We start from the raw sequence: 14,849 nt of genomic DNA, 5'->3' as shown, positions 1-14,849 counted from the left end.
ACTGAATGTGTTTACACTTGCAAGGGTTTATCCCCGGCGTTTGGTCTGTTCTACCTTTAATCGGAAAGGCCTGCAGCGTTGCTGCTCATTTCACACTTGACGGCGTCTGCAGACGGCGGGGATTGTACTAAGGGTCGAGGCTGGCAATCCCCGGTGTAAGATGACGTCAACTGACGCTGGCGTTGAGCTGATTTTTTTTGCTTTCACGCTTGCCACTTTAAAGGCCGATTAGCGTTCAATTACTGGGATCACTGGCAAGTGTGAAAGGAGTTTAAGAGTCCTTAAATGAGTCCCTGATTGAGTTTGTCATTGAGGAGTCTGATGGTGGAGGGGTAGCAGCTGTTCCTGAACCTGGTGGTGCAAATTGTGGCACCGATGCCTCTTTCCTGATGGCAGTAGCAAGAACAGAGTGTGTGCTGGGTGGTGTGAGTCCCTGATGATTGCTGCTGCCCTCCGTCGGCAGCGTTCCCCGTAGATGTACTGTGGTGGGGGATCACTGTATAGCTATTAGCACAGTCTGTTTGGCCTGGCCTGCCCTTGTACCTGTGACCTTCCCTCAGAATCCCCATAAAGGCTGTTACGCCCAAACTCCTTAGAACCTGTCTTGGAACTGGACCAGCAACATGTGAGACATGCTGATGTTGTACGGCGATTAAAGCCTATTTCACAACTCTCAGTAATGTGGTTAATTGGTAGCGCAACATGTACGCAATAGTGGGGAGGGGTTTGCCTGTGCTGTCCTGGGCCTCGTCTGCGCCATTTTGAGGGCCTTGCGCTCAGGGGTATTGGTGTTCCCATACCAGACCGTGCAGCACACGTCTGTAGAAATATTCCAGGGTTTCTAGCATCATACCAAACCTCCACAAATTCCTGAGGAACTACAACTGGTTCACACAGCCTATTGGGGGTTGGAAATGCTGCTGCTGGGAAGTTTGTATCATGGTTTGAACTATCTTGAACAGTCGATGATTGATAACAAGCATCCTGGTGCTATGTGGTGAAACCGGTTTGTGAATTTGTGACTAATCTCTTAAAATCACAATCCGTGTTTGTTTTGCTGCTCTCACTGACTGGCTTTGACTGGTTAGAATTGCTTGCAGAAGGAAGATTTCATTCCAGATCAGAGATGTCCTCCCCCTTCAAACATTATGGCTTTCCGGGAGGAGTCATGTGATGGAGTACAGGCCGGTAGGGTAAAACCAGAAAAGAAGAAAAGAAGTTAAGAAAAGACAAAAGTTCAATAAATACAAAATATAACAAATAAAAGATAAAGTTGTAGCGAAGAGAAAGAAAATGGCACCTAAGAAGGAAAAAGTAAAAACAACGGGAAAAAAAGAAAAGACGCCAGAAAAGAAAGAAGACCTTACCTGCACGAAGGAACAGGGAGCCATGGTGAAGAGCACCCGATCTCTGAGGTTATCTCCCTCACTGTTTGCTTTAGCAATAGAACCAATCACAGAATTGATAAGAACAGAAAATAAAATAAAAGAGATAAAAATAAAGAAGGAGTATCAGTTTATTTGTAGATGACATCATCGTATACTTAACAGAACCAGAAATATCAACAACAGAACTACATAAGAAATTGAAGGAATATGGAGAAATATCGGGGTACAAGATCAACGCAAATAAAAATGAAGTGATACCAATGAATAATGCAGATTATACAGAATTTTAAAAAGATACCTAGGTATCAGGTTAGATAATAACTTAAGCCACCTGTACAAACTAAATTATCAGCCACTAATAAAGAAATTGCAGGAAGACTTAGAACATTGGAAAGAATTACCGCTAACGAAGATAAGGAGGGTAAATTGCATTAAAATGAATGTCTTCCCAAGGATACAATACTTATTTCAATCGTTACCATTTCCTTTAACAGAGAAATTCTTTAATGAACTAAAGAGAATAATAAGGAAATTCTTGTGGAAAGGGGGGAAACGGAGGATAGCGTTAGATAAATTAACAGAGAGGTACAACCAAGGTGGTTTGCAGTTACCAAACTTTAAAAATTATTATAGAGCCTCACAATTAAGGTGTTTATCAGATTTTTACCAGACAAGGGAAAAACCAGATTGGACTAAGATAGAGCTAGATAAAATAGGGGAGAAGGTACCGGAATATATACTTTATAAGTGGGATGAAAAGCTGGTACGATATAAAAGCTCACCAGTATTGCATAATTTACTCAATATATGAAAGAAGATTCACTTAGAAAGGAAAAAAAATGAATTACTAAATACCAAAATTACTATTGACGCAAAATCCGCTAATCTCTTTTACAATAGATAACCTTTCCTTTAGAGAATGGGAGAGAAAAGGGATCAAAAGAATAGAAAACTGTTTTTTGGGAAATAATTTATTAACATTTGAACAGTTGAAGGACAAATATGGAATAACTCATGGTACAATGTTTGCATATCATCAATTGAAAGCTTATTTAAAGGATAAATTGGGAAACAGACTGAGATTACCAGAAGGAAGCAGATTTGAATACGTGATTACAGACACATTGATAATTAAAAGATTTATAACGAACATGTACATCAAGCTGCAAGGTAAGGAAAATGATGAAATAAGCTATAAACCCAAACAAAAGTGGGAAAAGGATTTAAACATAAAGATAAAAAATGAAACATGGGAAAAGTTATGCTCTGGAACTATGAGAAATACAATAAACACGAGGTTACGCATGATACAATATAATTGGTTACACAGGGTATATATCACGCCCCAAAAGTTTTGAAAAATGGGACCCAACAGTATCGGATAGATGTTTTCACTGTAAGAAGGAAACGGGAACAACAGTACATGCAATTTGGGCATGTGAAAAAGTGGAAAAGTTTTGGGAAGATCTTAATCGGGTATTAAATAAAATCACAAAAAATAACATACCAAAAAATCCAGAGATCTTTCTTCCAAGTAATACAAGAAGTAAAGAATTAGGCCTCAACTGGATGAAGCGCAAAAAAGATTTATTGAGATAGCCTTAGCAGTAGCAAAAAAATGTATAATGTCAACTTGGAAATCAGAAGAGAGCCTGAGAGTACAGCAATGGTACATGGAAATGAATAAATGTATTCCACTGGAAAAAATAACATATAATTAAAAAAATAAAGTCACATTATTTGAACAAATTTGGGAACTGTACATGGAACATAACAGAGAGGGGTTGCCTTGGACCTCCACCCCTTAAAATGATAAGAAGACAAAATGACTTGATCCAGTGTGTAAAAGTGGATGACACATTTTTCTTGTTTATTCTCATTGTGTGAGGACATTGTTTAATGGGTTTATTGCATTGTATATGTTGAATGTTTATTGGTTTTGGAGGGGGGAGGGAAGGTCGGGGGAAAAAAAGGGAGAAAATACCACTGTGTAAATTAAATGAGAGACGTTTGTATATATTTTGGTTGATATGGTTCACAGTATAAAAAATAATTTTAAAAAAGATTATGGCTTTCCCTCTACAGCAGAGATGCAAGGAAGTCTGTGTTGTGTAAAGGTCTGAGCAACTGACAGAGAATATTCACACTTGGATTAGATTCAGATTCCAGATTTATTGTCCGAGTACATACACGACATCACATACAACACGGAGATTCTTTTTCCTGCAGGCCAGGGAGAATTACCACTTATTGGTCAAGCAAAAAAAAACTGTACTTGACATACAAATGTAAACAAACTGTGCAATACAGAAAGAATTTTTAAAAATTAATAAAGTGCAAAAGTAAGAATGGTTATTGAGTTGTTGAGGAGTCTGACGGTGGAGGGGGAGCAGCTGTTCCTGAACCTGGTGGGTGCGAGCCTTGTGGCACTGAGACCTCTTTCCTGATGGCAGCAGTGAGAACAGAGCGTGCGCTGGGTGGCGCGGGTCCTCGACGATCGCCTGCTGCCCTCCGACGGCAGCGTTCCCCGTAGATGTCCTCGACAGTGGGGAGGGTTTTCTTGTTCCAGTGCTGACGTTGCCTTTGGAACTGACCCTCTTTTGATAGCTGCCTTGCCTGTTGAGGGCAGCAAGGTTGACATAGTGGTTGGCGCAACACCTTCTGCGACCGGACTGTGGTGTGAATCCAGCGCTGTCCGTAAGGAATTTGTAGATTCTCCTGGTGTCTGCGTGGGTTTCACCCGGGGGCTCCGGTTTCCTCCCACTGTTCAAAACACATCCTGGGGGGTGGGGGTGTTAGGTTAATTGGGTGTAAATTGGGCGGCACGGACCTGTGGTCTAAAATGGCCTGTTATCAATGCTGTATGTCTAAATTTAATTTTGAATCTAATGATGTTCATTTTTGTTTCTACAGTGGATTGCACAAGTCCCGCGAAGGCTGGTCCATGCTGGGATTCAATTTCCAGATGGTATTACGACGTTAAAGAGAAAAAATGCCAGAGATTCCATTATGGAGGCTGCATGCCCAATCTGAACAACTATGTTAATGAGGAAGATTGCATGAGGGCTTGCACTGAGACTGCAGGTTTGTACTAATGAGAGTTAAACACAATCTGCTGGGTCAGGCAGCATCAAGAGTGGACGAATTTATACTGCACATCTCATCTCATCAGATCCCATTAGTGGTGGCCATTAAAAGATCAGAATTAACTACCTGTTAACACAGCAAACCTGTATAAACGCAACAAAGGTGGGATGGGGAGTCATTTTCATCCTATGTCTGCCACCAGCTTCTGTCTAAAAGGGTTACTGGACTTGCTGGGTCCAGGACGGTCAAACGCTGTGCCGCATCGATGACGTTGAAGGCATGCGACGTACCGGCGCGAGATTCAAACTTGAATGGCTGGCTTATGTTATACATTGCACGGGACATCGGCGCTGTAATGCTACAGATCTCACCTCCTTGGATGCCAGTTTCCTTATGTAAAAGGTTGCACTGACCCGGACTTCCTTGGTTCAGTGTGAGCGACCCGAGCTGCCTTTAAAGACGGGTTGTTCACACGCCAGTTGTGGGCTTTCTGGGTTTAAAAGGGCCTTTTAGACTCCAATCGGCTGAGAAGTGATTCGGGGCGGGTGAATGGAGAAGGAAGGGAATGGAGAGCTGGAGGAAAGGAGGCAGAGAGAGAGGGAGAGAGAGATGGGGAGGAACCTAATGGGAATGGGCAGGAAGGTTAGCGCAGCGCCGTTACAGTGACCAGGGTTCGAATCCCACGTTGTCTGCAAGGAGTTTGTTCGATATCCCAGTGACTGCGTGGGTTTCCCCCGGGGGCTCCAGTTTCCTCCCACCCTTCAAAACGTACTGGGAGTTGTAAGTCAGTTGGGTGTATTTGGCGGTACAGGCTCATGGACTGAAAGGGCCTGTTATAAATGTCAACACTTGTAACATTTTTCTAAAAATTAAACATTTTGATGGAGGCAAGAAAACCCAAAGGATCAGGCGGGGGGAGATGAGTCACAAAGGGTTGGGGGGGGTGGGGATTGGAGACAAAGGGCACCACGGCTGGGATCTGATTGTGGGGGTGGAGCAAGGAGAAAGTGAGAGAGTCCGGATGATCGGATGTGTATCTCAGAGCTCCCCCTATGTGAGACCCTGCCTAGTGGAACGGTGGCACAGCAGGTAGTGCTGCTGTCTCTCCAGGTTTGATTCTGACCTTTTGCTGTTTATGTGGAGTTTACATGTCTTCTCTGTGACTGTGTGTTTCCTCCCACCTGTCCCTTTGGTTTTCTCCCACCCATCCCCCCACCCCCGAAGGTGGGTCCATTTGGCCGCTTGTGGAATCTGAGGGAGTCACCGGGAATGCAGGAGGGATAGGTAATGGGGATCATTGGGTGCGGGGGGGGGGGGGAATGGGAGGCCTTTGTGAGCCAGTATAAAGTTTGTGGGCTGAGTGGCCTATTCCCGTGCCCTGTTGCATCGGTAAGTGGCAGTGACGTCGAGGAGTTGTCGGGATATGGGGAGAATGAGTGGCCGGATGGAAAACTGGTGGTCAGGGAGGTCAGTGGGCACGGAAGAGGGGTGAGGTGGATGAGTGAGTGCTGGCACAGAGGTGGGTACAATGTCAGTAAAGGCACGGTAAAGGATTACACCTGTTGTGGCCAGCAGGAGCTGAACTGGTTTCTACATGAATGAAATCACCAGGCTTCATTCTATATTAACTCCATCTCTCTGACCTCTTCTTTCTTTTCAGGACCGTTGAACAACCTTGTGCCAGAGGCGAGCAAGGGTGAGACGAGTCTGAAGGGTAAGGGGCCACTTTGTGTAGCTTAGTTGGGATATTCACAGTGGTGGGAACCCAGTTGAGACTTGGTTCTCCAAGGGAAAAATCTGAATTTGGACCTGAGAGTGGTTACCTCCTGTAGATTCAAGATTCCTTTAGTACAGAATCACAAAGCCGCCTTCTGCCAGCTGTAAAGCAGAGTCACCATTAGTGACGTCCATCACCCCTTACAGTACAAGGGAAAGATCAACAAAAGAGAGGTCCTGCAGAGACACTGAGTGCCCGTGGGTTTGCCGCCAGCCGCGCAGATTCCTGTTCACTCCATCGGAGACCCGAGCTCGAGATCCAAACCTCAGGGAGGCGCCCGAGGCCCTTCGGGATCCCGGCTCTGATAACCTGGTTCCCAGAGTCCAGACGCCTCCCCCTCCCCCCCCCCTCCCCCGGATGCGAGTCCCCTGACCGCTGAGACCCTTGCTTGGCCACCATCCCCTGTAGGGTCGTCTCGTTGGATCTCCTTCTCAAAAAGGGGCAGGGGGTTCTCCCCATTTCTGGTGCCCTGCACCACTCCACTGCTCTGCCTCTCTCCCTCTTCCCCTCCCCAGCTCTCTCACAGACTGCCCCACACTTTTCCCTGGTCCTTGTTTCCCAATCCTCTGTGACCCTCTTGAAGGACCAAGTAAAAACACGATGCTGGAGAAACTTGGCAGGTCAAACAGTTTACTTTATGTAGCAAAGATAAAAATACATAACCAACATTTTGGGCTTGAGCCCTTCATCGAGGTACAAGGACCATTTCAGGAGACTGGGTTATTTGAATCCTTAGCTTCTGCATCAGTTTCTGCTGGCCCACTCCTCGTTCTTCTTTCCTCTAGCTCTCCACCCCCTTCCCTCTCTGTTCACAGAAACGTCCCTCCCCCCCCGTTTGGTGGTGTGCTCTCCCTCCCTTATCTACCTATTACCTCCTGCCTGTGGGACCAAGCTCATTCCCCTGCCCCTCTCCTCACCATTTTATTCGGGCATCTGTCTGCCTTTTGCCCATATCTTGATTGAGGGCTCAAACCCGAAACGTTGGTTATGTATTTTTTTCCTTTGCTACATAAAGGACACTACTTGACCTGCTGAGTTTATCCAGCGTTCAGTTACAGTGTCTCAGACTTTTGTGTTTTACTCTTTTCTTGAAACCTTGCTCTATCTCTGCCAAACATAGATCGCTCACTACCCCTCTGTCTCATTCTCCTCCTTCCCTTCAAGAGCCCTAATCAGCCAGTCTGACTGGGGTTGGCTCCATACAGGCTTTAAATGGCCTGTTAAAGGATCTGACGGTGGTTTATTTTAAAATCTTGCATCTGTGGGGTCTAGGCCTGTGATCAGCCACAAGGGGTTGTAGATTCTGGGGAAGTGGAGGACTGCCGCAGGACACCAGAAAATGGGGAGACCACCCCTCCAACCCACCCACATCCACACCGAGGAGGCATCCCACGAGACAGTGACCACGGTTTCTACGGCCAAAGAACTCACAGGCGGCGGGCTGCTGGTGGCCTGAGGCGAGGGTCCCACTCAGGATGCGGGCTGCTGGCGGTTGCGGTCAAGGGACTCGCTCGAGTCCGGCTGAAGGGGTCCCGAAACTGGGATGCGAGAGGGTGCTGGAAGCGTCCTCCTGATCATTTCAGAAGTTTTCATCTGGAGCTCGGGTAGCTGATCATTCGGACTGAAGTCTGTGCGGCTGTGGGAGCGCTGGAGACGAATCCACAGACCCTCAGTAACTCTTTTGCTTCTCTTTCTCTGGCCATAAGGGGCGCTGGGCTATTTTTGCTGATGGCGTATCTTTGTCTGTTTTACGGTAGACCGACTGAAATTTCACGTAACACCACATTTTCTGTTTTATTGCACGACAAAACAATAATCTTGATGGTTAGCGTAGCGGTTAGCGGAAAGTTGTTACAGCTCCAGTGATCAGGACCAGGGTTTAAATCCCGCGGTGGACTTTGTACATTCTTCCCGTGTCTGCGTGGGTTTCCTGTTTCCTCCCACCGTTCGAAACGTACTGGGGATTGTAGGTCTATTTGGCGGCGTAGACTGGCCTGGTACTGTGCAGTCTGTATAATTTTTCTAAAATTTAAATTTAAAACTCAAACACTCCTTCTTTGATCAAGCCTCTTGTCCCCTGCCCCACTGATATTTTGAGATACCTCCATGAGATGTCCTGGGATGCTTTAGTCCATTAAGTATGGGGGACGTGCAAGCTTTTACTTTGCATTTAAGTGTGATTGTAAAATAAATATTGAGTTAACTTCCTCCTATTCTTCTCTGAAGACTGTTCAAGGCACTGCTCGGATGACGAATTCCGCTGTGACGATGGCTGTTGTGTCCCGTTCACCCTGATGTGTGACGGGTCTGCACTCTGCCTCAATAAATCTGACCTCCGTTACTGCAGCGCCAGTAAGTAGCGGGTGTGTGGAGAACGTTGTGAGGTTGGGTTCACTCAGCTTCCACCCCCACCTTCCCAGACTGAGACCCTCTCCTCTTGCTGGTGAATTCCCCAGCCTCGAAATGCCGAGATCTTTGTTAGGAGAATTGGGCGCGAGTTAGAAGCAGGATTACAGTGCTAGGTCCCTGAAGCATCCTCCTGCCTGATCTCTTTGTAACCTCAACAACGCATTCTTGTCCATTCCTGGTTACTTCCTCTGCCTTTGAAGAAGGGGGCCCCCCCCAGTACTCTCAACCCTCAGGGAAACAAATGTTGCCTTGTCTGTTTTAAATTAAGGATTCCTTTGGTGCTGGACGACCAAAGGAACAGCTCACACTAACCATCCGAGACTCTCATATTCTTGAAACGATAGATTTATTTGTCTGGATAAAATCCTTGTCCGGTCGGTATATGTATTGTCTGTATGTGAGTTATGTCTGGTTGTGTGTCTGCATGTTTTTGCACCGAGGACCGGAGAACACTGTTTCATCGGGTTGTACTTGTGCGATCAGATGACAATAAACTTGACTTGGAATCAACGATCTTCACTCCAGATTTGCCCCCGAAAAGAAATCTTCTCTCCAGGAATCGCCCAGCGCAGCGGCCAACTGTTTCAGTTCCTCGCCCCCACTCTCACGCCAACATCTGTCCGTGGCCTCGTGCACTGTCCCACGGAGACCACCCGTAAATTGGAGGAGCAATGCTTGATTTTCCGTCTGAGCAACTGGATGGTGTTAGCATCGACCTCGCCAGTTTCTGTCGGCCCCCCTCTCCGTTCTCTCTCCCTCCCCATTCCCTCGAACTCCTTCCCTCCAGCTTTCCACCCCCTTCCCTCTCCATTCACAGAGCCAACCCCCTGTTCGCTGCTGTGCCCTCCTTCCGCTCCCTTGGGGCCTGTGATTCTCCCCATGCCCCAACCACCCCACCATTTTGTTCAGGTGCCTGCCTACATTTTTCTCATACTTTAATGAAGGGCTCAAGCCTTTGCTATATAAAGTACACTGGTCGGCCAGCTGAGTTTCCCCAGCGTTGTGTTTCTACTGCAGTCACGGTGTCGCGTTTTGTCCCTTCCCTCCCCATCCTGCCTGTCAAACCCCTCAGGATGCTGTGTCTCAATTACTCCCCCTTTGAAGTCTGCGAGGTGCGAGCCTTGCCCATCCATCCTTCCGCTCCAGGAAATGGGAAGCTTTCTCAGAACTGCTTCCAATGAATTGACATCCTGAAATACGGACAACTGTCCTTCATGCAGCATCCAGGTGCGTTCCCCTCAGTGTCCCACACAACTCAAGTTCACGTTTATTGTCATCTGATTAAACAACCCAATGAAACTATCTTCTCCGGTCCTTGGTGCAAAACACGCAGACACACAACCAGACATAACACACGTACATATGCACGGCAAGTATTTTATCTATACAAATAAATAAACATTGTTTCATGAATGTGAGAGTCTCGGGTGGTGCATGGGAGCAGTTCCTTTGGTCATTCAGCATTCTCATTGCCCATGGGAAGAAGCTGCTCCTCAGCCTGGTGGTGCTGGCTCTGATCCTCCTGGATCTCTTCCCCGACGGGAGCAGCTGAAAGATGCTGTGTGCAGGGTGGAAAGGGATCCTCAATTATTTTGTGTGCCCTCTTGAGACAACGATGATGGTTGACCACATAAAATGTTGGGCCGGGGTTGGGAGAGGGAAGGAGACTCCAGTGATTCTCTCTGCCACTTGTGGTCCCTTAGATTGACTTCTGATCTAATGCTCTGCAGCAGTGGTTTCCAACCTTTTTCTTTCCCCTCACGTACCACCTTAAATAATCCCTATGCCATTGGTGCTCTGTGGTTAGTAAGGGATTGCTGCCGATCACCGACACCGCCCCACCCCACCACCGAGGTCCCCGCTCTTGCTGGGAGCCCAAGGTTGCCGCTGCCGCCAAGTGCTTGTGATCACCGCTGCTGGCCCCGGGAGCCTGAGATTCCTGGTCAGTTCAGGAAAAAAATTTGGATAAGTGAGGATTTCTGGTTTGTTTGGGATATCCTCATTTTTGAGGGTTTCAGAAAACCTGATTTTGGATAATTGAGGTTGTACTGTACATAGGAAAAAAAACAAACAAATAAAATCACCATTAATCCCCATTGATCTAAACGTCTCAATTAATTTAAAAAAATTCTACTAATAATCTAATCTTCCCCCTACCTCTAAACAAGACGATCCTGTCTAATAAATGAGGATATGAATGGAATGGTGACCCTCAGACATTGGACATGAGACCCTGGTGGCATCCACACCACCTACATCTTTAGTAATATCGGGCCCCACATCTTATCAAATTCAAACCTTTTCTATCTTTAATGTTGTATCCAATTTTTGTTTTCCAAACTCTGGGTTGGCACCAGAATGAATGTTGGTGGGGGGGGGGGTATTAACATGTTAGAGTGGGGCAACTGGTGGTGGGGGGGGTGGAAGGTTGGCTCTACCTGCTGGCGAGCGTTAACGTCTTCCGTAGCCGACAAACAGGGTGCTTTCATTGCAGCAAGCTTCACCAGCTGGGGGGCAGGTCTCTCGGCGGCCAATTAGCATGACCGTATTTGGTGGGGGGCAATGGCCGCGAATCCCCCCTCCCCCAACTTGGCGCTGACCCTGTCCAAATATTAAAGACGATTGAATATGTGTAGGTTCAGCTATCCTTCCATTGAATTTGATTTGAAATGTATGAGGTTCAGATTTTAGAGGGCGGTATTGACTGACCACAATTATTTATCCCCATTAATGTAAGTTGTTTATTTAGATGTAGTTCTATGTATCGTTTGTGTCCCATCATGTGGCTGTTGAAATGAATGGGCAGGGTAGGAGCACAGGCAAGAGCTCATGGGTCAACATGGGAGGCTGGGCCATGCTGAGAAGTGACGGAGGTAGCTCTGTGAATAGCGAGGGAAGGGAGTGGGGCGCTGGAGGGAAAGGGGAGAGATAGACAGGGAGGAGACTTTATGAAAACGTTGGTTAACGCCGCGCTGTTGCAGCGGCCGGGATTGGGGTTCGTCAGCTGCCTCATAGGATCTGTACGCTCTCCTGGTGTCTGCCTGGGTTTCCACCGGCCACTCCAGTTTCCCCCCACTACTCAAAATGTACCGGGGGTTGTAGGTCAATTGAGTATAATTAAGTGGCACGGGCTCGAGGGCCGGAAGGGCCTGTTGGTGTGTGTGTGTGTGTGTGTGTGTGTGTGTGTGTGTGTGTGTGTGTGTGTGTGTGTGTGTGTGTGTGTGTGTGTGTGTGTGTGTGTGTGTGTGTGTGCGTGTGTGTGTGTGCCCGTGTGTGCCCGTGTGTGCGTGTGTGCTGTGTGTGCGTGTGTGCTGTGTGTGCGTGTGTGCGTGTGTGCTGTGTGTGCGTGTGTGCTGTGTGTGCGTGTGGCCTCCATTGGTCGTGGTCGACCAGGGATGCGGCGCTTCTGGTAAGCTGGACTGCCCTCTCCAGGTCAGAAGGAAAACACTAAAATCTGCAGTCACTGTGGATGAAGTAAGAACACAATGTGCTGCAGAAACTCAGAATGTCAGACCGTGTCCTTTATAAAGATAAATATACGTATCAAAGTTTCAGGGTTCTTTTTTTGTAGACCAAGCAGGGGTTTATGTAGCAAAGATAAATAAAAATTTAAAACATTTAAATTGGAGCATGCAACAATTCTACCATCTGAGTGGAGGGGGGCCAGGAGGGATATGAGGTGTTCCTCCAATTTGCGGATGATCTTGGTTTGGCAGTGCCGTGGACATGAGACATGGGTGGGGGGTGGAAATGAGTGGTGTGGTTGCAAGATTTAACCTCTGCCTTTCTTTCTCTCTGCCTTGTTCCAGTTCGTTCCAGCTACAAACTGCTGACTGCATCTGGAGGGAAGGGAGAGCAGAACAATGGTAGGTGTCTAAGCCTCAGGCCGTCGGTTATTCAAGGATGCGGAAGTGGGGTGGGGTGGGGGGTAGTGACCACGTTCTTGGCGGGGAGTTATGCAGACTGGACTCTCTTCCTGGCTGCTGTGCATTTTCATGGAGGCGGAGTGACTCAGTCCAGTCTGCCACCCATCTGATTTGACCGTGATCTTGGGAGAAGCAGAGACCTACTGCAGACTTTGGGTGGCAGCGAATCTCTGTAAGGGTGGGGGTCCTGTCCACCACTCATTTCCCCCGTAATGCATTCCTGTCACCTCTGGGTGAACCTGGGGCTTGGCTTGTTGGGTTGGGATGCTAAGGGGCGGCTGGGCAATTTGCTCACACACGTGCTGGTGGCAAAGGCACACCCCGCCGGCACCTCGTCTGAGGAGCTGCCGAGCCATCGTGCTCACTAGAATTTTAGCATAACTTGTCTCCAGAGACTGGCTCAGTTTACTCTACAGAAGAATGAGAGGGGCTAGCCTATGAAGAAAGATTGAGGCATCTGGGTCTGAATTCATTGGAATTTAGAGGAAGGTGAGGGGATCTTACAGAAACGCGGGCAGTTTACAAGACCTTTACAGCGCTAGCGATCGGGACTGGGGTTCGAATCCCACGCTGTCTGTAAGGAGTTGGTATGTTCTCCCCGTGTCTGTGTGGGTTTTCACCGGGGGCTATGGTTTCCTCCCATAGTTCAAAACGTACCGGGGGGTGTAGGTTAATTGGGTGGGGGCCGAAATGGCCTGTTACTGTGCTATATGACTAAATTTTTTAAATATTTTAACCACATGAAACGAGGTAAATGCATTTCGGCTGAGCGCGTGTAATTTAAAGGTAATTTTAATTTTGCTAATTGTTTATCTCACTACTATTGCCGTTACATTCAGTGATAGACGGGAATTATGATTTACTAGTAACATTAGTACAAAAATCATTACGAATAATTCTGTATGGTCTGGTACAGGAGGAGGTCCAGGGGGAGGGGTGGGAGAGTGACACCATGAATTACCGTACTGGATGACACCAACCCCAGTGGACGTCACTGTTCTTCCCACACTCTAAAGACCTGCAGGTTGCTGGGATAATTTTCTGATTGTAAATTGTCCCCGGTGTAGGTGATAGGAGTTGATGTTTGCATCAGAAGGAAGGACGATCTCTTGCCTTGGTATCCTGCTGTCTCCATTTAATTTCCAATAGAAATTTGTCAATGAGATTTAATAAAAGATGACACGTGAGCAGTGTAGGTTCCTCAGCTGGGACCTGGCAGTTTTGTTGGACTCCGGGTGGGTTTGCAGGTTGCTGTGTCGGTATCAGACCCATCTAGAGTGTGGCAGCCAAGGCACCACATCAAGAGGGGCACCACTGTCCTTACCTCGCCCGCCCCATAGTAAACCCAACGTCTATTTGTTTGTGTGTGCGTGTGTGTTCTTCTGCTAGCTGACTGCAGTTTCTTGCCTGTTGTGCTGGCTGGGACACATGCCAGAGAGATGGGGGCTCCGAGGTGTATGGCTCGGCGGCAGGAGGGAAGCTTCCTCCCGGGCACTGAGAGGTTGTGGGGGTGGTGTTGCTAGAGCCCTGCCTGTGCTGCCTCCCCTGGCTGGACAGTGTTCGGAGGGGTGACCTTTCAAGTTCAGAGGGAGGTTCTCCAACGGGTCCGAGGATGGTTCCAGCAGCATTGCTGCCAAGGCGGGGTGGTCGAGTCATGTCCCGCTGACACCCCCCAGCCACGACCCTGTCCCCAGGTCTGCCCGAGTCATGTCCCGCTGAAACCCCGCGGCCAGGACCCCGTCCGCAGGTCTGCCCCGTGCCTTCTGCAGGATATCCAAGTCAGTGGTGAGTGTTTTTTAAGGCAGGGGTTCCCAACCTGGGGTACGTACCCCCAGTGGTACATTTGCACTTTTCAGGGGGTACATTGGGTCTGAGAGAATAACCACTACAGGTGTTGTAATCTGCAGTCAGATTGCACAACATCGTGGTTTTTTTATCCTTCATTTTTAGGGGTACATGGAAACCTATAAAAATGCCCAAGGGGTACAGGGGAACAAAAAGGTTGGGAACTCCTGGTTTAAGGAATGGGCAGAGTTCCACCTATCTGCATGTGGGCTTTGCTGTTAGAAGTCGGATGTCTATTCCAGGCGGTGGTTCCGTGCCACGACTTCCTCCAGGCCACTGGTATATGGATCACTGGAGCAGGAGCATATCTCCAAAACAAAACACTTTCCCGAGACTTGGTGGCAGGAGGGAGAGCATTTGTCGTGGGAATGGGTGGGATGGGGGGGGGAAATCTCTGGGAGGTTAGTGCCTTTTCAA

The 14,849-nt window shown here is 47.7% G+C and overlaps 1 protein-coding gene across 1 annotated transcript in view; it reads left to right on the top strand.

The window, feature by feature from the left end:
- The window catches only part of LOC138748659 (actinia tenebrosa protease inhibitors-like), a 43,078-nt gene that overhangs the window by 16,940 nt on the left and 11,289 nt on the right, over positions 1 to 14,849 (top strand). The window contains exons 2-5 of the mRNA XM_069909211.1: positions 4,302 to 4,472; positions 6,136 to 6,189; positions 8,479 to 8,604; positions 12,471 to 12,527. Coding sequence (XP_069765312.1) covers positions 4,302 to 4,472; positions 6,136 to 6,189; positions 8,479 to 8,604; positions 12,471 to 12,527 — 408 coding nt within the window. The remainder of the gene's footprint in view (positions 1 to 4,301; positions 4,473 to 6,135; positions 6,190 to 8,478; positions 8,605 to 12,470; positions 12,528 to 14,849) is intronic.

This window comes from Narcine bancroftii, chromosome 13 (genome assembly GCF_036971445.1).
Source record: "Narcine bancroftii isolate sNarBan1 chromosome 13, sNarBan1.hap1, whole genome shotgun sequence".
In the NCBI taxonomy this organism is placed as follows: domain Eukaryota; kingdom Metazoa; phylum Chordata; class Chondrichthyes; order Torpediniformes; family Narcinidae; genus Narcine; species Narcine bancroftii.
Note: the sequence above shows the minus strand (reverse complement) of the source record. Positions and strands in the feature narration are given on the sequence as shown.